Below are 22,466 nucleotides of genomic sequence, written 5' to 3' on the forward strand. Positions count from 1 at the left end.
TAATAGCACTGGTCCATTCAAGTTTTAACCATACTAGTGAAACAGCATTTGTTTTACTTCCAAGATGACAAACTACATTTGCATACATTCATTCTTTGCATTTATGATGCATGCTACAGATCAGACAATGTTCATGAACTAGCCTTCTCTCATATGCCATTCTGCATTCTGAACAGACAGGAATATCCATGCCTTACTGCGCAGTATATACAGAAGTGTAATTATCCTAACCTAAGAACTGTTAGAGGTAGAAGGTAAAAAGATTTCAAACAAAAGACTTACAGGTATTGCATTCTTATAAATGAAAAGCAAAAAGACAGTAAAAGCTTAGCTTTCTGGGATTAAAATATTTTAAAGCTGGAACTGAGGGTTATATTTAGAAAAATTGATATACTGTATTAAACAGTACATAAAGACTTGAAATATTTCTATTTTATTTCTTCTCCTTCTGTAAAAACATACTTCTTGTCATCTCTGAAGAGGGCACCAGAACATTAAATAAGATGTGCCAATGGACAGGTACCCTGCCTGTAAGTCTGCACTTATTTCTGCTCTGAATTTGTCTAGCTTTAGCTTTTAATCAGTGGATCTATTCATAGCACTCTCTTCTAGACTGAAAACTCTTATGATCAGCCTATATAAATATCTAATAGCAGAAGGAACAAATCAGTAAGTTAAGCTTCAACTTTTGCCAGATCAGGTAGAAAACAATGACATCTTCACACCAAAGCTGAAGTCCTGTTTCCAAGTTAGGCTGCATTTGGGTAACACAACAGTAAGAATTCTGAAAGTGCAGCACAGCTCCAAGTACAATTTTTCCTTAGCCTTAAAAAAATGTTTGCTTTGCCAGGGTGATACCGTGTTAACAGAACCTTATCTTGATGTTCAAGCATTTTGTTCAGTACTATTTGTGCTTATAATAAAGCCCCACTGTAGTATCGGTTCTAATCAGAGTATAGAACATCAGATATGTTCTGAATTCAAACAATAGAACAGAATTAGTTTCTCTATTTTTACTTAACAGTCTGGCAACTCAGGAGGAAAGTGCTACAAGAATTGGGGGGGAAAAAAAAAAGGGAGATGTGTTTTGTAAGTTTTCAAATGTGTGTTGAAAGTGACACAAGTTTAGCTGTGCCCTGACTTGAACTTCACATAACTCCAGACTTCAGTGGAGTATGGAATGGAGTTTGGACTGCGTCCGGTTATCTCAAAACTGCCTCTGATGTGTTAGAGTTTGACAGCCAAAATGCTCACTGAAGCTCACAGGATTTATGCACTACTTGTATGTGTATTTATTAACCACTGTTCTTACTTCCATAAAATACTGCTTTTTGAACACGAAAAAATATGGAAAAAGCAAAATAAGTGCTTAATCTTTAAAAACCAAACTCAACAATTTGCACTAGGGTAAGAAAAAAAGCCCAAAATATTGCAGTCAGCTTTTTTCCATATCAAGAGATGCTCTCAGCAGTATGCTTTTAAGATAGCCTCCAGTAGATCACCCATCTAGACTTAAGTCTTACTCCATCCTTTTCATTTTTTTTTCCCAATCTGAACATTTTTCCAAAAAAAGTAAACCTGCATCTCTAGCACTGAGTCTAAAAAAATCAATTCTAGTTATTCGGAAAGGAACACAGGCACAAGGACCCAGATGTTTTGGAGTAAGATCTGCTGCAACATCAATGTTTGTTGCTTATACTATCGGGGAGAACTTGTAGCTCTTCATAACCATACTGGAGTTTGATGTAATTCACCTTAATATTCCTTCCCAATCTTCCTCACCACAAAACTTATCTTCCCTTAATTATAAGACATCTATGCTTTAGGAAGAGTCTTAAAGTGCTCTGCAGTTAGAATTAAAAGTCTCAAAGTAGTTCTTGCATACTTCATGCCAGGTATAAACTTAAAACTAAGTCTTCTGGAATACAGACTAATTTAATAAGCAACAGCTTCTGGGAACTCTGTGTATATTTTTAAGCAGTTGAGTACTTAAGAGATATAATGGATCACAAGAACCATCATTCAGCACTTCAGGGAAAAGAGGAACTACTGTGACTCCAGTTTTGTCATTTACAGATTGCAACTAATGAACATTCATTTATTGAATTACAGAAAGTCAGATATGCAGTATTTAAAATAGAACGTTTTAGACAGGAAAATACAACGGAAATGAACAAAGCTCCTTTCTGTTCCCAAATGTGCTTCTTTAAAACTAAATGATTTGCAACCAGTTTATCCCAATTTGTCAGACTGGACCTCATACAAAACTTCTAAGAACTAAGGCCATGTTGGTTTAAGTTTCTCTTTAAAATGTTACTTTAACCAAGGCAAAAAAACCTGTCAGCTGAAACAAAGGACATCTTTCATCTACTAAGATAACCCCGAGTTCGAAATTTAGAGTGCATCCTCCAATAAACTTAAGCTTTCATAGCAGCACGATAATCCTTTTTAAGACAGGCAAACTGAAAAGCCATTTGAGGACAGCATCTGGATTTTTTTTTCAGTTCATCAATTCTAAGAAACAAACAGTGTAGCTCAGTAACCCTTACACACCACAGTTCTGAGAACTATGCCCACCAGAAGTCCGCAAGCAAGTTTAAGGTATAGATCCCAAACCTGTAACCCCAACTTCATCCCAGAGAGTTCCTGTTGATTCTACAGTATCTTTTCTACCATCTCTGCTGGACATGGAAGAAAGCCCTCCTAACATATACAGTTAAGAAATTCATGTCTGCACAGTCTCTGAGCAAACATGGACTACGGTGTCTGCTAGTACACCTGCAAAATTTTAGTGTAGCATTTATGTTGCATTTGTTAGCTACCAGGCATAAGGACCAGTAATTGCTCATCAAGTGTTCTGCAGTATCTGTGCACACACTGATCCCCGAGAGACATCTAAGACAGTAGGTTATCCACCATGTCAGGGATAATCTAATTCAGGTTACTCCATATTTACTGTAAGGTGACAATGCAGACCTCCAGTTTCCTCTTATTCCTTCTAGTCAAATCAACCAGCATCCATTTCCTTTGACAGATCAATTAGAGAAATATCTTCCAGGAGTTTTATTTTAGAAGGCCGCAAGGCAGACTCAATAGTCTATATAACAAACACAGTCAAACTCTACAAATAGCCTAAGGAGCCAGAATAAAAAGTAATAGTATAAACCATTATTGTATTGTCTTTGGGTTACACTAAGGTGATCAGATTATCTTTAATGGGTTCAAAACTACTGAAAATACCAGATTACTTTGGAAAGTAATGGTTCAATGTTACTTATTCTCAGGGAACTCTTGCAATGTAAAGAGGCAAATATATTCCCCCACTTCCCCTGAACTGCAATACCAATCTGCTAATTCCTACAACGAAGAATTATCTCTGTGTCAGACCCACATATAGCTACTTCAAATTAACAAAGCTGTTATAGCATTAAAAACAACTATTTTGTAATGGAAGACCTGTAGAAAAGTTGTTCAAAATTAGGTATCAGCATAGGGGAGAAACCTATCACCTGGTTATTTATGCCACTCGGTTGAAAGATATTTGCCTGGACACACAAATGTCACTGGCACTTTGCCTAGAATTCTAAACTCAGATATGTATCCTAGTATGAAGTGCTCTGTCACTTCCCTACATGGTCATCTTTTTGCAAACACCATGTCAAAGGCCATCGCAGTACTCTTACACTTGAGGCACAGGCATGCACACAGTCTGTCTCACCTCCAGGTCTTGACACTAACGCTGGTACATAGTGTATTGCTCTTCTCTACTTGCTCAGTAGCTTTTCTGAGTTTGATTACAATTAAAATTTCATCATTGTTTATCTACAAGTTAGAATTTAATTGTTTCAGTATCAAAGTTCATATCACACTGAAGCACTTATTTCTGTATTAAGCATCCACAGGACTTACACATAGTTAGTGTCGCTTGAAGCTGCAGTTGATTCTATTTGCCAACATAAGAACAACATGATGAGTGCTTAAGACTAGCTCGGGACTATTTCACCCACCAGTTTAAGTACTTTAACCAGCACGAGCTTCTACAGACAATCAATCAGCTAGACCACCTGTCTTAAAGAACAGTCATAGAAGTTGGATAATTCTTGTTTCTCTACATGAGCATAGTAGTTTTTAAGTCTATCCTTCCAAAAAAAAAATAAATTAGTTCTACACATGTTGGACCATCACTGTTCTAGAAGCAGATTTTAAATAATGCAATAGCAACCCTATGAAAAATATGCTACTAGGTTAAAGACGGCCTAGTGTTACAGGTATGCTACTCAGTGGTTTAGCTCCAATTCGTTTCTCTTATTCAGTCACAAGCCTTTTAAAGAGATGGCACAAGTAATTGATTTTATTGATACTGACAATATACAGCAAGGTACATAAAAGCTCACACATCGCCCAAGTGTTTCACATACAAATTTAGCTTTGTCTTTTTCTGTTAAGATGAAAACGCAGTCTCTACCTCTTCCAAAATAGCAAAGAATCAAGCGGAAAATTTTCTGCGCTCTAGACACCTGGCAGAGCTGCAAAATCCAGCATTTTTCCTTAGTGAGATACCCCAAACCAGAACTAAATACATAGTCATCAACTTGCAATTCTACCAATACTGCTTTAAAGTACCAAAACACACAACCCCAATGTATTCCCATGATATAAACTGCTTCCAAAACTACCATTCTATTGCTGACATTTAAAAACAGGATAAGGATTTAGACTAGACATCTACTGCAGAATCTGTAATTTATACAGTTCTGTTTGCCTCAAAAGGACGCAGAAAACGTCAGCTGCTGAAATAAAATCTCATTGCAGAACTCAGATTTGACTGTACAGTGCAGTAATAGTGAGTCAAAACAGCAGAGTAAGTGACAAGGTATCATAATTCACCCTTTATTTCAGCTACCAGCACTTTGTATTTGTACTTGTTCTTCACCAACAGATGCGAAGAGGAAACTAGCTTCAATCTTCACGAGATTCATGCTCTGAATTACCCTAGCCAAGGGCTGATGCAGCTGAATCATCCTATGCACAAAACGGAGGCTTGAGACAGGGCTCAGCGAATGTTAAAGTTTCTCAAGGAATGAAAGCTGGGCAGGCAGCCAACACCAACTTCATTCTGAGTGCATACTCTCTCTGCCTGCTAATTAAAATAGGAGGATAGTGAAGTTTAAGGGTATATATTTATCTCCTCTTGAGACGGCTACCACCTCTAAAAGCAAAGTGACCCTAGTGGAAAGCAAGTTTGATGTACACGCTGAATTGTTCCCAAAGGAACAAGCCCTCAGTTAACAGTTGATAATGACCTACAAAACACGAGTACGCAATCACTCCTGACACTTAACAAGAACTACCTAGTTCTATCTGGGAAGGAAGAGGAAACATTAAAGTCACTGACAAGTCCAGTTTAGAGAAAAAATTGTTGGTATGGCATTAGCACCAAAATGAAGGAGTTTTAGCTTAAGTACATGATACTTCTGTTCTTGCACTCCTTTCAAATAAAGATAACCTTTTAGGGCAAATTAAGTTTTTAGGAAACTTGATGCAGAAGACCACTCTTAAAACTGGTACTTCAAATGCTTAGACTGAAGAAATAGGAAGCTCTGCTGCGTATAGTTATCTACTTGTAGTCTCCTGTACAGCAATAAGCAATTGTGAAAGATGAGAAAACAATGATGTCACATGCCAGTCATACTAGCTGAGAGGGCAGAGGAAGACATTTGTGAAGAGGAGTTGAAAGGCACTGCTACTACAAGAGTTGGAAAAACCTTCAGATGAAATTACTTTTCTTAAAGAACAGAGCATGACAAAAAAAAAAATCTCTGCATTCCAGAACCTAAGGAAACTGAACACATTTAAAAGCAAGGAAAAGAGTATTTTGTGATATAAAACAAGCAAGTTAAGACACTCTGAAAGCAGACTTTAGAAAATAAAATTTGAGTCATGACAAGTGTTAAAACCTGTACTCCAATTAAGATGCTTTGCTTTTAGACCTACCAATTAAACTAAGAGGCCATTTGAAAAACAATCCCCTCAGTGCAAATGTACATTTAAGGTAATTACACATGAACAGAAGCAAGATTGTTCGTAAGTGAAGCACATACTCAGGCGTCTTTGAAAACCTCTCCCCAGGGCCTCAAATCATTAAGACAAGGCCCCCACAACAATTTTACAATAATATACTAATACATGTATGTACATGTAAATGGGTCTTACCTGCCACTTCTACAATATCACCTGGGACAATGTCTCTTGCTTTAATCCTCTGTACACTTTTTCGGTCTTGTCGATATACTTTGCCCATTTCTGGTTCATATTCTTTAAGAGCTTCAATAGCATTTTCAGCATTTCTTTCCTAAAAGGCAGCAAAAATGTGTAATTTTAAAAGCCCTCAAGGAAAAATATGTCAGATCCGCTTTTTCAAATGCATTATCATACAAATACTACTGACTCAGCTCAGCTACATTAATACAGAAAGTTATGTGACCCCTCCCCTTATGAGGTTGCTGACTGGAAATCATTACAACATAATTCAGATATAGTGGGCACTTAGAACCTAGAAGTTCTTTATTCAAACCCTGCAGCATTTCCCATCAAGAATATCCACTCTTGTTATGGGGAGGCCACACAGTTCTATAACACATGGATACTTTTTGACATAAAAAGAGCACTAAGCAGAATTAAGACTCATGGATATAATCTTGTCTCAGTTGTACCTTACCAGCTGGAGCAGATTAGACTCAGACTGGAGTGGGCTAGCACTACTGAATTTTGCTTACTGATAGAAATCAAGGGTCAAATTAAGACAAAAGTTCAAACAGCCTATTATCAGCTTCATTTCAGCAAATCAAGTCACACTAAAGTGAAATTAAAGCAGACTAGAAACTTCCCCAGAATCTCTTAACAGTTCACAAACTTAGATGAATCCCCACACATGACAACCTTTTTATTTCCACTGAGTAGCACAATAGCTTTCCTATCTCAAGTGCAGTTCTCTCAGCTAAGCACTACCAGAGATCAATATCAACATTGTGATGCCACCTAGATAAAGGACAACATAAGAAATCAACGACTTATCAGTACTCCTTCTCTAGCTCTTGGAGAAGTAACTTATTTTCCATTTTCCAGCCTATTGACAAGTACAAACGCCACAGTCCTGATGGTTCTAGACAATGGTTAAGGGTGCACATAGGTTTTAGAATCCCTGCCCTTCAAATATATACCAGCCTTTCCAGATAATAACAGCTTCCTCCTGCATGCATCAAAGCAGAAACCTAATCTGCAGAAAAATCAAAGGCTGAGGTACTAGGTACTTCCACATAATGCAGCTGAAAACCAGCATTACCAAATCTACCTTGAAGCCCTAATGTTTACACAGCACAGCTCAGTGCCAGGCAGTGCGGAGATACCAGCACAGACCCATGAACCTATAATTAATATTAGCCTCATATTCCACTACGTAAATTAATCCTGCTCCTCAGCATAATAATGCCAATATTGCTTTTCTGTGGATTAACTAAGACTTAACATTAGGCAAAACCTTAAAGGTACGAAAGAAAGTACCACAAATGTCTAAATCCCACTTAACCAGAACTTTTCCTTCAAAAAGGAGAAATAAGAAAGAATTAAACATGATTCAGCTAGGACAGCTAGCTCAGTGTGTCAGACTGTATCTTTTTGTTCCCAGTTTGCTTGAAGTTATGGTAGTTAGATTGTCTTGCCAACCACTGGAGTATTAGCAGATGGCCCTTTGGGAAAAGTACATGCAAGAGGAAAGGCTGAGGAGGGCAGAGCTAAGGCAATGACTCAGTTGCTCACATCTAGTACCTGTAGAAACAGATACATTTATGGGTGGAGACTATGTACTGTGACTTATTTTCCATGCCCATTAAAATAAGGGAATGAGTCATTTAAACTGTACAGCAATTGTTTCACAATGAAGTTCACTGCATGTAGAAAGATACATATATAGGTATTCTTTGCACACTATTATGTCTGAAAAAATTGGTTATTCCCTACAACAGGTTATACAACTACACAAGAAAACCCTCAAGTATACAGATACCTTACATTTCATGCTTAAAATTACTCTGTGCAGAATTGTAACTCAAAGTTTCAAGTTAAAGATTAATTATTGCACAATTGCTTTATGAAGATTTGCATAGAAAATGACACTTAAGGGGGCAATACTGTCATCCCTCGATCGACATTACCTCCTCCCTCCACACCAGCTCTGGAGGTTGCACAGCAAGCTGGGTACTGCTAAAGACTGAGTTTTTTGATGGTTAGTCTTCAGCCAGCTTACTTGGGCTAGCACAAAGCAGAGCACAGGAATGTGCAGCAGTGTCACTCAGTGTCACTTCTGGTGGCTTCCAGTGTGTAGGCTCCTCTCTAACTTGTTTTAACCTGTTACCAGGGCTCCTCCTTTTAATTTTTGTTGTTATTTTGGACATGCTTGCTCTTTTTTTTAAGCGTGAAACCTAACATGCTAAAATAGCAAGTAATTATGTCACACTAACAATATCCCTTTAAAAACACCAAACAAAACCAACCTTACAAAGAACTTAAATTGCTCTAAAAATCCTAGCGTACTTTTTATCTGCAGAAAAACATTTCTAATAAAACATGCCTTGTCTGAAGTGATCAAATTAGTAAGCTAAATTTATAGGAACAATTTTGTTTTAGCATCTCAAGAAGTGTTAGAATATGTTACTGATATTACTGCTGACATGATTTATAAAAAGCCATGTAATTAATCTCACAGCTGATCACGTAGGAGAAGTATCATGGTATTTAGATGTTTTCAGAAGAAACTTCTGCCTTTTGACAGACATGCAGTCTTTAGATGTACACTTAGTAAGTATATGGTAATTGAATAGAAAAAATTAATACATTATTAAATGTATTAATAAAAGTACTAAAACATAGCATTTGTCTCAAGAGGAAACAGACAAGAAACTAGATTACAAGAGTTCCATCCTTTGCTCCTTAGTTGGGACAAAACTACTTTTTTTTTTTTGCAAGCTGATCCAACTGTTTGTTTCTTAGCTTTGCAAGATTTGATTTATTTCCTGAATTCAGGCCTTCATTCTGGACTGCCTAGTTCATGTGTTCACCAGTGTGTGGCCAAACACACTGATGGACACTTTGCCTTTTTGGCAACACTTCTAACACTTTCATTTTACCTTTAAGTCAACACTTTCTTTCCAGAAGTTTTATGGTATGTTGACTCTCAGAAATCTGAAGTTAGCAACACATATTACTTGCATTGTATGAAGCACCTGACAATACACTGTACAGTCCTTCCTCTTAAACCAAAAAAACCCAAAACATTTCTGATTTGATGATGTAAGAATATCTGCATACCTGCCACACTCCCACAATTGCATTGGCTACTAATATAAGTAAGATTACAAAAGGCTCTACAAACGCTGTGATTGTTTCTTCACCTTCTTCAAACCAGGCCAGGACCTGTAAGAGAAACACAACGATTTAAATTACTAACTGATTTACACAGATCCCTCGCAAACTTAAGATCCAGTAAGATTCAGCTTGAGGTTCAACTGCTTAGACTTCAGCAATTTTGGAAACCCCTCACTCTTCCACAGTGTAGTTTTGCAGTTCATGAATGAGTTGGCAATATGCAATGGAAAAGGAGAAAAAGAATCTTTACTAAAGTAGTACAAAGTTCATTTCCAGGGCTGCTCTTCTTTTAAAGGAGCAAGCTGTTTATTTGGGAAACATATTGCTACTTTTGCTTCACAAACGAAAGCAGAAGTTGTGACAACAGCTACAACAGTGAAGTTCAAAAATTTTTTTCATTACTGTATAAAACAGCACGAAGATTAGTTTGACTCCTTAGAACACTAAAACTTTGCCTGAATCTGAATTTTAACCAAGTTAATTGTTCCTTACCAATAACTGAGACACACAATTGAAAACAGCTTTACAAGTCTTCCGTGAGTTGATATGAAAAATAAGACACTACTTGTATTTAAATAGTGTCTTTTAATAGTGTTCAAGTAGTGTCTTATTGAAGCATCTAAGTGAATTGTATAGTTACACCTGAAGTTGAATTCTGAGCTGAGTAGCTAATAAAACTCAAAACTGGATTTTAAAAAGTAAATCAAATTGAGGACTTGCATAAAAGGCTCCACATAGATTTTATTTTAATTAATTTGCTTTAGAATTACACTCTAGTTTTAGGCTTCTGCCATTCACTTGACTTGAATGGGGATGTGTCAGGGCCTCTGCAGAGTTCTGTAGTTACTGAAGAAAAGTCAAGCTAACATGACCAGAGAGGAAGAGCTTTTTCGTCAACATGTTGAGCAACAGGAAGCCTGGAAAGTGACAGTAAATAGGAACAACGTGTTGAGATAATTAGGGCTGGTAGTCAGGCAACAGCACTCTGAATCACTAGAAGACTGCAGCGAGCAAGCCGTTACTAAAGCAAGCGCCATAATTCCACCAACATGCTGCTCAGAGCTATTGCTCAATTGTGAAACACTCCAGGATGTTAAAAGGAAGGAGAAGCAGCATGAAAGCCTCAAGCAGAAAACGGACTGTCAAGCAAATACAATGCAACAACAAATTTTTATTACAGAGGATAAACTTCTAAGATCTAGGTTATGATTAATAACACTGAAATGTTCCAACTGGCAACGCAACACTTGGAGGGTCTGTGTAATCCCTCTGGAGAAGAGATTTAGTTAGGATCTCTTATGCTCTCTACCTCTTGGAATTTCTTCCCTCCTCCCACACCACTAATCTCCAATCCCCAGTAACAACTTCTGCCGTTTGACCTGCTAGAGCAGTCATACAGTCTACTCTGTAGTCTTCACTTCATGCATTACCCCTTCTAACATGGACAGCTTTCACTCTGCACCAGCACTGTTGCCTCCCATAGAGCTACAGAAAAGGCTAATAGTGCATTTCCAGTTTTCTTAGCATATACAAGGTCACACACTGCCATTAGAGAAGCTGCTTAGTATGTTTCTTCCTTTCTTTATTGGAATTCTGTAGAGCCCATTTTGCTTCCAACAAAGCAAGTAAATTCAATCATTTTGTGATGTTCTTTAACAGAGCAGGCACCTACGAGGTTAACTCGAAGAAAAACCAACATCTGCTTTACGCAATGCTAAACCATAATCTTTTCAGATTGAAGACCACGTGTGTTGTAAAATAACATTGGGAAAGCCTGCAACTCTAAGAGGTAAGGGAAGTAGCTACAGGGACAGCAAGATGCAAGTATGTCAAGGAGAACCAAAATTAAATTTTCAAGGGATCTTTTCTTTCAATAAGCCATTATTTCAAAAAAGAGCAGATGAATTCAGATTGGAGATCCTGACAGTACAGAGCTGATGTTTTAGATCTTCACTGTTGGTTTTTAGGCAAAATTATCAATCTGACCAGATTAAAATGAATTATCTAGTTAATTCTGGAAGCCAGCAACACACATTACTCCCCCCAAAAGTTTCCATATAATTACTAATAGTGGAACGATCTAAGATCTAGTTCTAGAACGTTTTAGTAAATACAGACATGTAAGTAACAGAATACATTGTGAGCTTTTGGTTTTGTTATAGCAGACTGCAGCTGTATTAACACTCCATTTAGGATACTTGTGATCCACACATTGCTGTAACAGATCAGGTTTATTATTTGATAGTAGCCTGAAGTAAAAGAAAACCCACAGTAAAAACTGAAGAGAAAGTAGAACAAGGAATACAAGTATTTAACTAAGGGGTTTTAGTAACAACAGATCATATGCTGAAGCCTGGTAGAGACTAGACAATTCTTGTCCAAGGCATTGAGTCCTTGTCAAAAAGTTTCCACTAGAAAAGTTTCCACACTTTTAAAATCCTGGAGAGGTTTACAATGAGACATCTTTTATTGACTACTACTCAGAAGGGTCCCACCATATTTCAGCCCTAATCACTTTAAGACTCACATGTAGAACAGCTTAATTTCCAGGTCACTGATCTCCAACGTACTGTTCAGGCAGTACGGTCAAGTAAAGTTAACATGTATTTAAGAAGCTTAAAAGAGGGGGGAAAAAAAAAAAAAAATTGCTCAAGAGAAATGCAAGTCTGAAAACATAAGGGAAAGCAATAGCAAGACATAGAAGTCCCATATCATCAACATAAGCAGCTTAAAGGACAACTTTCATTCAGCATATTTGCTTTAGGGCTGCTAGAGCTATGGCTTGCAGAAGTCTACTTTGATCAAAGCGTAATGGGGTGGACCTGCAGGACACTAAGCCAAAAAAAACACAATGACAGGCAAATAGCACTTAGTTTTCATGGTTATTTGTAAAAAGGGGGCAGATGTACAATGCAGAAATCAGCCAGCAATGAGGTGACTACTGATGAAAACAGCCAGAAGAACAGAAGAGTCCTTACAGCTTTTTGCATTTCTACAAATTAAATATCTCCGAATTGTCAGGTAAATTACGGAGGCAAGTTGTTTCAGATGACTATCATTAAGTAACAAAAGCAGAATTAAAGAATGGAAGTTTCAAGCTAGAATTCTGTTGCCCAGCAGGCTATACCTGCTTACCACTAACAGAGGGAAAGCAAACAGTTTGTTGTCAGCAACCTAACAAGGTTTTTTGTTTGTTTTTCATTTCAACAATGGAAACTTAGAAGCAAACTGGGAGAGTAAGATCTCATCCTAACAAAAAGAAGCCTGAACTAATTAAAGAAGGTCATGTAAAACTATGGACTGCCTTTAAGAGAGCTTTCTTCTCACAGGATACTGGGAATTAAGATTTAGTGTATTTTGGACAGAGTACTCTCAGAAAACCTTCTTTTAGTGATTTTTCTTTTCAATAAAAATTAAGCAGATGCAAACTATTTCAGTAGTCCCGATACACTTGTTCCATGTCAGTTATACTGAACACCAGGAAACACTACAGAAAAAACTCCAATTTTCGTTCCATTATTCAGTAGAGATTTTTGTTTGCTACCCAAGGAGAGAGCAGAAAAAAACCCAAACCGAAAAACCAAAGATCTTGACCACACATATAAGTACAAAAGTAAGAATTTTACTGGGTTAGCAGATAGTAAGCACCCATCAGATACGCCACTCTCTATTTCTGAAAATAAACGCATTCCTGTGTTTAGTGTAGCTATAAGGGGGAGAAAAAAAGATATATAGCACTCACAGTTTAATTTCTACAAAGTAAAATGGAACCACAATTACTTCTCACGCTTTTATCACCCCTACCCATCAGTTGGTATCTCAGGTGCTATTGAGTAATCCAAGTTTAGCTAAAAGCATGTCGGTGTAGTGTTCTACAGCAATCCTTATCTTGTACCACATACTCATTGCTACTGACCTTAACAGGTACCTTTTGGAGTGATTTCAGGGCAAAGCCTGCAACATTTTTTACTGGCACATCTTATTTCCTCCAAGAGTAACTTTGCTCACCATTTAACACAGATTAGGTTATACTCATGGTAATTTACAGGCTACAATCATCTCTGGACTAAATCACAATATATTAATCCAAACATGGATATCTGCTATTAGAAAACATTCTCAGAACATTCACTTCTAAGGCAGCTTAGGAATCAAAGAAATAAGGGGGGGCGGGCAGGAAGTGCTCTTAGGATGCTGTATTAATAGTTAGATTTTGGTAGAGTTTATAGTCTGTGCTGCATCTTGTAGAAGAAAATTCACTATTAAGTGTGATGCAAAGATAAGACTGCATAGTTAAGCATACATCACTGATTAAAGCCTATATACTTTAACAAAGAATTATTCTACGTCAGATGTACAGTTAACGTCTTGCAACTTGTCACAGTCATTATACAGCAAAGCAAGATGTTCTTTTATGTAAGTACTGTAGATCTGTGTACATGTTACACAATTAGCAAGAATTAAAAGCACTAGTTCATGGAAAATTAAAGATCCTCTTACTTGCACCTAGAAGTCAGGCTGTGAAGGCCCCTGAACTGCTGAGATACACTCTACAAGTTTATTTCTGCATAGGCTTCACACATTTAACAGAACACCAAGACATGGTCCAAGCCCATACGTAGATCCATTTACTCACCATCAGAAATTAGTTCTATGGTTTCTCTTTAAAAGTCATACTTAAGGCTTTTACTAACTAGGCACATCTGTAACAGCAATTCCAACTCGGAATGTAGGACATAGTATCTACAGCCAAAAACCAGGCAGCATATGACCCCCACAATCAGCTAGGGTGACACAGATTCAGCTGTTAGTCTGATTTATTTTACTGACACATACCTGACAGGAGGTGTGGGAGTAGAGGACACAAAAGGCACTCTGAACACAGAAGTTTATACTGTATGCAAAAGGGGATGTTTCTGCACAAAAATCTAATGCAGATCTCAATGTTAAAGGTGGCTGTTTCTGTGCAGTCAGTCATAACAGTAAGAACCTAATATGATTTATGATCACAACACAATCACCAGAAAAGCTTCCATGACACAGAATTATCTATATACCTCGAGATCCTCTCTCTCATACCTGAATCTCCAATATTTTTTTTTTTAAATTGACATTGTACAGCTGGTAAAGAACACCAGAATTTAGGTGATGTTAATTACATCCAATTTTTGCAGCAATACAGTCTTTACATCAACATACTCAACAGTTCTTTACAGTTGCTACAAAAGCCTCTAATATGCTTTCATCACAAAAAAAAAAGTGTTAAAACCTAAGAAAAACAGACAACAGATGATCACCTTCTGAGCAACAAAAAAAGCCAGAAACAAACACAAAGGGGAAGTGCTTTTAAAGTACCAAAATTATATTTTTTTTCTTTTATATTTCATCAAAAAGATAAAATCTTTACTACTAACATCAATTTATAGTGGGTATCCATAACTTAAATAGGAGACAGAAAAAGCAGAGCAGTAGCCCAAGGTCACATACCATGACAGATGCACAGAAACAGAGAACCCAGATCTATCCCACACTCCATTAGACTACCGTCTCCTCTTAATTAGATAGGAAAATTAAGCATACTGAAAAAAGAAACTGAATCCAGTTACTAATCAAGTTTTCAAAGAAGGCTTGGCAGTGTATGTTCTATGACCTCCTGTCAGTCTGGCATCATACTTAGATATACAATGAACCTTAAAGTTTGGTGAATTTGATTTTTCACTTATTTGGTTACAATAAAAATAAATCATGTACGTTGACATGAAAGGTTAACAAACTTCTGTACTGCCGTTTATCTCATGAGATGAGAGAAACACTCCTGACTTTCCAGGAACAAAAATACATCCCCTTCTCACCCTCTGGGAGGGGAAAATGGGAAAGAAGAGGGGAAAAAAAGCTTCTGAATGACCTGTTTATTCAATTTTCTATAGCCAGCCTGATTTTCTCCTGAGGAAGTAGAAGAGTAAAGCACATTTGTCTCTGTGGTCAAGATCAATGCCGCCAATCACTGCTCAGCTGGTAAGGGCATATGCATACCAAAACCCAGAGCACTTTGAACAGGGTCAGTGTGGGGCTAGCTGAAGCCTCTCTTGGTGGAGGATCAGCAACACAGTATATATTGCAGCAGCCACAACAGGGCAACCCTTCCCCCATCAAACAGAACAGCTTCAGAGCACATTCTCCTCTGGCCATCCTAATTAGCTGCCCTTAGCTAAAGAGTCACCACAATTTCCACTCCCCCCCAAGAGCTGCAGCATTTAATTTTTTTTTTTTTTTAAAGTAGTTAATTACAACTCCAGGGCAAAGTCTACTATAAACTTTTACTCCTACCTAAACAATTTAATATTCTGCACACTTTTTTTTCTGTTGTCCGGCTCCTCAAGACATACAGCCTTCATCTTTCTTCTATACTTAGCCTTTGCTCAGTTTTCCAGCAAGTACATACCCTTTACACACATTAAGTAAAAATGCCTAAACATGCTTTTAAAAAAAAAAATTAAGTTTAAAGTGTTCTCATTGTTTTAATCCTATATGCAAAGCAAGATGTCCATTTAATGACTAGACTATCCAAAGGTCAGTTACCAAATTTGGTCAACAATGGTGCCATCACAGCCGTCATCATTCTTGTCACTGTCAAAAGCAACAACTGTCACCTTGCTATTATCAGGAAGGGAAGGCAACTGGAATATTCGCCATGTAAATTCTATTTACAGTCTGCATTGCATCCAAAAATGTCTTCCAATGATTATACATTGAGCTTGATAACGATTAACTCAAAGGCAAGAAGAATGTCTAGTTAAACACTTACTCAAGGTTAGTCTTCAAAGCCAACAAAAGCATTGGGAAATCCCACCTCAAATAAGCAAACTGGGCTGAATGAGCAGCACTTTAAAAAATACTTGTCTAGTGTAGTTACGTACTTATGACTCATGCAATGAAAGATTCCGTGAAATTTTGTTCTCTAGCATATAGAAACCTCTTCAGAAGACAACTAATTTAAACGACAGCGATTTACTTTGCATCTTATACTTCTAGCTTTTGAGAAAAACAATTGCAGTATGTACAGTTCCTATACACTGGAACATCTGTCATTTGGCGATACAGAAGCCTACGGAATAAAAAAAAAAAGAAATACTTACAAAAGATATGCAAGCTGCCAGCAACAAAATTCTAACTAGTAAGTCTTCAAATTGTTCAATCACAAGCTCGAGTAAGGTTTTTCCTGCAATATGTAACAAAGTCATTTAGTTATGTACATTTAAAAAGAAGATGAATTATCAACAAGAATTAGCAGAAGATTTGATGGACATGCTTACCTTCCTCAGCCGGTAACTCTGTCAGCGGAAGATTTTTCCGGGAAGCATGTCAAAGAAAAGAAATCATTGAAGAAACACATTAGCGCATTGTAAGGCATCCACCAGATACTGTTCCTGAATTGCACACTCAACTGGGTTGGATTTGACAGACATACGGAAAGCCCTGTTAAGGTGGCTCTTTTCATCAGAGCATCTGAATAGGCCCGATAGTTTTGCATTTTAAGACACATACAGGTTAGCCGGAATGTGCTAAGGGTTATAATTCAGCCAAGTCATCACTCCAGCCAGCTGTGGGACTTCTGCTGCTGCTGCACACAAAGGGTCAAAGGCTCAAAATGCTTTTCAAACGCTTTCTGACAAAGATTTTCCTTCACATTCACTTAAAAAAACCAAACCACCAAACTTGGTTCAAAATATTTCAAATTCTTTCCTCCATTTTAAGGATATTTTCTTATTTCTGCTCTCCTTTTCATTTCCCCGCAACTGGATTTAGTAATTCAAGAGGCACAAAAGCAGTGTTAAAGCTAAAAAAACACCACCGTATAATCTTCTCATAGCTTTTCATTTTTACACAACGGCACGGGAGTTCAAAAGGGGCTAGGAAGGCCAAGCAATAAGGATTAAAAAAAAGAAACACCTTATCGGCTGAATTCTGTGCCCCAACTCGAGAGAAGAATGTAAAATAAGGGACAGAAAGGCACTGAAAAGCAGGGAAAAATGAAGGTCAAGACGGACAAAAAAAAAAGAAAAACAACCCACAGCGCTTCATTTCAGAATAGAAGAAGATTTCCCACCCTTAAGGTGAAAGGAAACGGAGGTGACATCCTCCTTCCCAAAGCAGCCCTGTGAGCTTGGGGTATGAAAGAAACCCACGAGGTGGAGTTCAAGTCAGCCATCTTCTCTCCCTCGCTCCTATTCCGGGTCCTGTAAGAGATGCCGGCTTTGCAAATACACACACGTTAGGCCTCGAAACAGGGCCCCGAGAAGGATGAGCGAAGAAGAGAAAGGGGTGGAAAAGGGAGCAGGGGGGGGAAGACGACGAGGGCCAGCGACAGCATCCCCGCGGCGGAGGGGGCGGGCGGCGTGGGGCCGCTTCACCTACCGTTGGAGCCCCATTTCTCCTTCAGCTTCTTGACTTGCTCCAAGCTGAGCCCGGTGCTTTCGTTGACGCCGAAATAAGCCAAAACTTCCTCCACAGTCTTTGTGTGCGCGTTCTCCATGGCTGGGGCAGGGAGCAGCAAATGGTGCCTCGCCTTTTCCTCCTCCTCCTCAGCGGCGGCGGGCGCGGCGGCGAGCCCCCTCCTCAGCCCCTCGCTGTCTCCCCCACCGCTCCCGTGCTATCACCATAGACCCCCTCCCGCAACAGAGAGGAACCCCCGAGCCCACCTCAGCGCCTCGCTCTTCCCGAAGGAGGCAAGAGGGGGAGGAAAAAAAAAAATTAAAAATTAAAAAAAAAAAAAAAAGGGAAAGCCGACCAAAAGAAAAAAAAAAAAAGCCCCCGCCCCCCTCCCACCCCACACGCCCTCCGAGGGAGCCGAGCCGGGGATGAGCGGGGCTTCAGGCGCCCCCCGGCCCCGGGCGGGCAGCTGAGGGAGGAGAGAGGCGCGGGCCTCCGGAGCCGCTGTCGCCGGAGGGGCGCGGGAGGGCGTGCGGGGGGCTCGGCGGGTGCCTGCGCGGGGACGGGCCGCGTCCAGCTGGCCGAGCGGCCTCTCCGTTCGCCTCCCCAGGCTCCGAGCCGCCCCCGCGGAGGGCGATAACGGCACGCCTCACTCCGCTCGCCTCCAGAGGCGGCGGGGGGGGAGAAAAAGGCGCAGTTGCCCCGCCGTCCGCCTCGCCTCCGCCGGGAAGGGTCGGAATCGCCCTCCCTCCCCCCCCCGCTCTAGCAGCGCGATCCTCCCCTCGCCGGCCCAGGCCGCTGTCGCCCTCACGGCTTGAGCTCGCCCGGCCCCGCCGCTGCCTCCCGCTCGCTCCGGTCGCGCACCGGCGGCGGCTGCTCTAATGTAACTTATGGCAGCCGGGCCGCCCGGGCCCCTCTCGCCGCCGCGGCATGTGGACGCCGCTCATTGGCGGGGCGCGCGGTGCGGGGCGGGGGGAAGGCGCGGCCCCGCCCGCGGCCCTGAGGCGGTGGCGGCGGCGCCTGGCGCGGCCCCTGCGCAGCGCGGCCGCCCGCCCGCCCTCGGCTCGGAGGAGGCGGCGGCGGCGGCGGCGGGGGAGGCGGGTGATGCAGGCCTCATGCGGCGGCGGCGGCGGCGGCGGCGGCGCTTCCGCTCCGCAGTGGGAGAGGCCCGCAGGTGGGGTGGCCGCTTTCCCGCCCCCCCGTTTCCCTGCCCCGGCGTGAACCGCCGCGGCCGCCCGCTGTCCCGGCCTCAACCCGCGCCTGGCGGTGGCTGAGGGGCAGCGGGGCTCGCCCGGGCGGCAGCGCGCGCGCGCCGGCTGAGGGGAAACTGCCCGCCGCCCGCCCTGTCGCGACAGGCGGCTCGGCGCGGCGCTGCCCCGGCGCATGTCGTGACAGGAATGTCAGCCTGCCTGTGGGAGCTGCCCTGACTTCTGTCGCGACAGGAGCCTCATCCAGCCGAAGGGTGAGTGTGGGGCTGCCCTCGCTTCTGTCGCGACAGGAGCCTCATCCAGCCATGAGCGCGCCAGAGAGAGGCGTGAGGGCCGTGTCCCTCCTCGCCAGCACCGAGGGGGTTCGTTGCCCGGAGGTCCTGCCCCTGCGCTGACGAGGCCTGCGCTGACCCTGAGCCGTGTCTTGTGCACAACTTCCCTGATTCCCGCCGCCGCCGTCGCCCGCTGTCCCGCCAGCAGAACCGTGACACGCACCCTCAGCCCGGGCTTGCACAGAGATAACGTAAGGAGGTATAAACTGCACAGTGTGATTTCAGCAGCGTGTGTGGTGTGAGATGCCAGCTTTCCTCGGCACGGTATCTCGATAACTGACACAGACTCGCAAACCAATATAGAACACAAAAACCGACTGATTTAGCCATCCCACCCTGTAATTCACAGAAACTTCAATGAACACAACACAAACTGCGATCAGCACCAGCTGACATTAATGACACCTGCAATGCATACACAACACAGCAAGCAATTCAGTACACAATATAAATACCTTCCCTTAAAAACACTCGGTGCCGAGCGATGTGCTTGTATATGTGTGTGCAAATATAAAAGCTGATCTCTACATGTGTGCTGGCTTACATAAATACAGATCCTACATACAATCTGCATATCCATCGCTCTTACAAGCCACCCACAGTACCACACTGTAAGAAACTGTATGTCTGATCTCAAAGGAAAATATCTTAGTCTTACCTCTCTATTAGCAAAAGGAGTAACGAGAGGGGACAGCCAATGTAAAATTACAATGTTCCAAGGTATGTGTGGCCCTATATCCTTTCTAGCAATAGTACAACTGCCCCAAGAGACTCCTCTGTCGCCAACGTCCAGAGAAGGATAACTTGACAGCGTGTCTACACTTGAGAGGGCAGTTCTGAATAAAAATCCACAAGTTAGATCTGATGGTCTAGTTCAGGCGTAACAATTACTTATTCCATGCCTTGCCCGTATTAATTTTATCTTCCTTATCATCAGGATTAATCAGCATGGCCAAATGTTGCTTGAATCCAGTTATGTTGCTTCTCATACCACCACACTGCACACATATAGACATACTCTGACTGTTACAGAGGTAAAAAATGTCAACATGACAGTTTTATATGGTTTATATAGTTTACTGTTTCTTACCTAGTTTTAATACTTTTCTTTATATTGTATGAGCACGATCCCATCATCCCCAAAACATAACTGAAGTCACAAGGTGCACATGCATCTGAAATGAATACTTACAAAAGAATATATTTGAAAATATGCACTCAATGCCAGAAAAACTGCTGATCGATGCCTGTCACAGGCCCACCTAACCCACACCTAAGTTTTCAGTATCCTCTTAACACACAAGTATGTACGTATGCACCTCTGTGTTCAGACACCTCTGCATGATAGACTCAGTGCCAGCCCCCATATTATGTGCATATGCAACATTAAAAAATACATAATTTTGACAATCATCATGTACGGAATAATGCCAGCTCCTTGAATTAACATATTTCACTAACAGCACAGTACATCTATAGGAGTAGTTTCCTCCCTTCTGCCACGTTGACACAGCCTGCATTATATGTAAGCTTTTTGTAAAAATACCACAGCAATGTTTTTACACCCAAGCATATTTTACTAGCCTTCATATACAAGGGCACCTGTAAAGGACTTGAAAGTCCTGCATTTCATTTGCTCGCTATTTTTAAGTATTACTTTTAAAATGTAAAAGAGCAATACAATTAAGCATCAGTGGCAATTTTCAAAATCAACTGGTATTAGAAAGAAACCCAGGTCATATTTCATATTATTTCTCCCTGTGATATACTTTGTATGTCATTGTTGGTTTCCTTTTTGTGCCTGTTTCCAAAAAGGCTTATGGAAAATTATTTTAAGCATACCAGAACCATAGCATGTACAATTAGAGCTTGGCAGAGTGTATAATAAAGTAGATATGGTGCCCTTTCAGTCTAACTTGTTAACAGGCAGAAATACTGCTAGGAAAGCTAACAGAGTTTGCATTCTAGTGAACCTGGCGAACTCTTGGCATTCTCTGGGATTCACTCATTCAGCTACAGTTTGACAACTCCACTTCCATTGTTTCTCTTTCATCCACTACAAATAGAGGCCTTGATTCTTCCCTTTTTTTCCTACCTTTTGAACATAGACCCTACATAAAATCTAGAACAGAACCTGAAAGCAGTCTTCTGCCTGTTTTTATTTCTGTCCTGTGTTCTGTTATGGCTCAGTGAATTTTGAGAGAAGAATGACTGAGTTGAGAACTGTTCTACAGGTCTTTCTCTTCCAGAGCAGAATAAACTGCATTTCCTTCATGATTGCTTCTCTGTCTTTCCACAGATGTGCAAGACCGATGCTAGCTGACCAGTGAGGATTTCTTTGCAGGTGCTACCCTCCAAATCATTAAAGATCTTCTGACAGATGCACATTTGAAAAACATATGCAGATACAATGGTCTAGACAGCATAGTACAGAATGAACTACAAATACCCATGTAGATACTGCACCAGAAGCAGTACCTGCTAATTTTGGCATCACTTGGTATGATACAGATTTAGAATTGTGGATTGAAATCAGTGTTATTTCCTATCACTATGCAAGGATTCATAAAGTTTCCTATGAAATTTGTCTTGTTTCTTAAAGAAGATGGTTATCTTGACCCAAATCAGAATGACAGCACTTCAGTTCTGCCTTAAAAAGCCCATGAAAGCTTCCGGGTGATTAATACTTCCAACAGGTACAGATAGCTTTATATTCTCCATCTTCAAGGAAGAAGGAAACCAATTTATTTTGCTGCTGCGAAGTGAAGTTGCAGTTCGTTTTTAGAGTGGCACCCCTTAGAGCACTACCTTGGAAAGAAACACGACAAAATGGGCCAGCTTTGGCCTTGGTGAAATTCCATTCACATAATGGAAGTATACCATTCATACATTTGGCCTACTCTCTTTTTTTCGCTGTAATATATTAGAAGAAGCAGCCAACACATCAGGCAGCAGCATTAAAATGGTTCCTGTAATGCTTACTAATTGAAGTAAATGGGAATTTGGCCTGAGAGAGGACTGCAGGATGCTTTCCTTCAAATTGCAATAACATTAAGTCATCCCTATTGCTGCAAAG

The 22,466-nt window shown here is 40.7% G+C and overlaps 1 protein-coding gene across 2 annotated transcripts in view; it reads right to left on the reverse strand.

The window, feature by feature from the left end:
* The window catches only part of ATP2A2 (ATPase sarcoplasmic/endoplasmic reticulum Ca2+ transporting 2), a 48,108-nt gene extending 29,391 nt beyond the window's left edge, over positions 1-18,717 (reverse strand). Inside the window, exons 1-5 of one of the 2 annotated variants that reach the window (XR_012631347.1) lie at positions 17,836-18,717; positions 16,734-16,751; positions 16,557-16,639; positions 9,364-9,468; positions 6,214-6,352 (exon numbers count right to left, since the gene is read on the reverse strand). Coding sequence is in view for 1 of the 2 variants with exons in the window: in XM_074887678.1 (XP_074743779.1) it covers positions 6,214-6,352; positions 9,364-9,468; positions 16,557-16,639; positions 16,734-16,751; positions 17,836-17,953 (463 nt within the window). In the remaining variant the exon portion in view is untranslated. The remainder of the gene's footprint in view (positions 1-6,213; positions 6,353-9,363; positions 9,469-16,556; positions 16,640-16,733; positions 16,752-17,835) is intronic. The other variant, XM_074887678.1, reaches the window with a different exon arrangement.
* Between the last annotated feature and the right edge of the window lie 3,749 nt (positions 18,718-22,466).

The sequence above is a fragment of the Strix uralensis genome, chromosome 17, assembly GCF_047716275.1.
Source record: "Strix uralensis isolate ZFMK-TIS-50842 chromosome 17, bStrUra1, whole genome shotgun sequence".
Classification (NCBI taxonomy): Eukaryota; Metazoa; Chordata; class Aves; order Strigiformes; family Strigidae; genus Strix; species Strix uralensis.